At 55.3% G+C, this 809-nt stretch overlaps 1 protein-coding gene across 1 annotated transcript; it reads left to right on the top strand.

Moving 5' to 3' along the window:
* Positions 1-221: 221 nt before the first annotated feature.
* PtA15_6A622 (uncharacterized protein) lies at positions 222-809 on the top strand (the record flags this gene model as incomplete). The annotated part of the gene is made up of 1 exon (XM_053170347.1): positions 222-809. The coding sequence occupies one exon, from the start codon at positions 222-224 to the stop codon at positions 807-809; it is 588 nt and encodes a 195-aa protein (XP_053021547.1).

The raw sequence follows: 809 nt of genomic DNA, 5'->3' as shown, positions 1-809 counted from the left end.
AAGCGGCGTACATATCCACTGTACTCCACTGGGACTGGCATGCACGCACCGCACGCCCACCCTGATAGCACCTTGGCATGAATTAACAGGAGTACACCCCTTGACACGCCATACATGTAGCTCTGGAGCATCCACACCCAAGTACACCCAAGTTGGGTGTCCATCAGCCCAGCGGCCAAGTCCCTGATCTCTCCTCTCCTCGCCATTCCACCAACTACCCCATGGCACACAAAACCACCCCACCAGCCAACATCACCGGCACCAATCCTCCAACCAACGCTCCAACCCCACCGACTAATGCCGTGACGGTTTCTCCGGAGATATGGGCACAGATGCAACAGCTGCTGGGTTTGCTTCCAAACTTGGGGTCATTGGCGGCATCATCGGCACCTCCCCCAGCATCTTTGCCTCCGACTTCTTTGGCGGCGGCTCCTTTGGCTTCTTCGGCACCATCCCCAGCAGCTCCTCCAACTTTGTTGGCGTTGGCGGCGTTGTTGGCACCTTCCCCGGCAGCTCCTCCAGCTTCCTTTGCTCCAGAGTCGTCGGCACCTCCCCCTGCATCTACAGCACCATTAACTTCCTTGCTTGCAGCATCATCAGTCCCGTCTACGGCTCCTTCGCCGGCTGTTGGCGCCTCTCCAACCTCTAACTCAGTGATGAATACCAAAGACAAAGCAGAGTACGCTTCGGTCACGTCAGATCTAGCCAAAGTAGTACCAGCTCCTGATAAGCCCGAAATCAAAAATTACGCCGAACCAAATGCAATCATCAATCTCAAGACTTACAACTTTTGCACAGGAGGTCAGTAA

The sequence above is a fragment of the Puccinia triticina genome, chromosome 6A (genome assembly GCF_026914185.1).
Source record: "Puccinia triticina chromosome 6A, complete sequence".
In the NCBI taxonomy this organism is placed as follows: domain Eukaryota; kingdom Fungi; phylum Basidiomycota; class Pucciniomycetes; order Pucciniales; family Pucciniaceae; genus Puccinia; species Puccinia triticina.
Note: the sequence above shows the minus strand (reverse complement) of the source record. Positions and strands in the feature narration are given on the sequence as shown.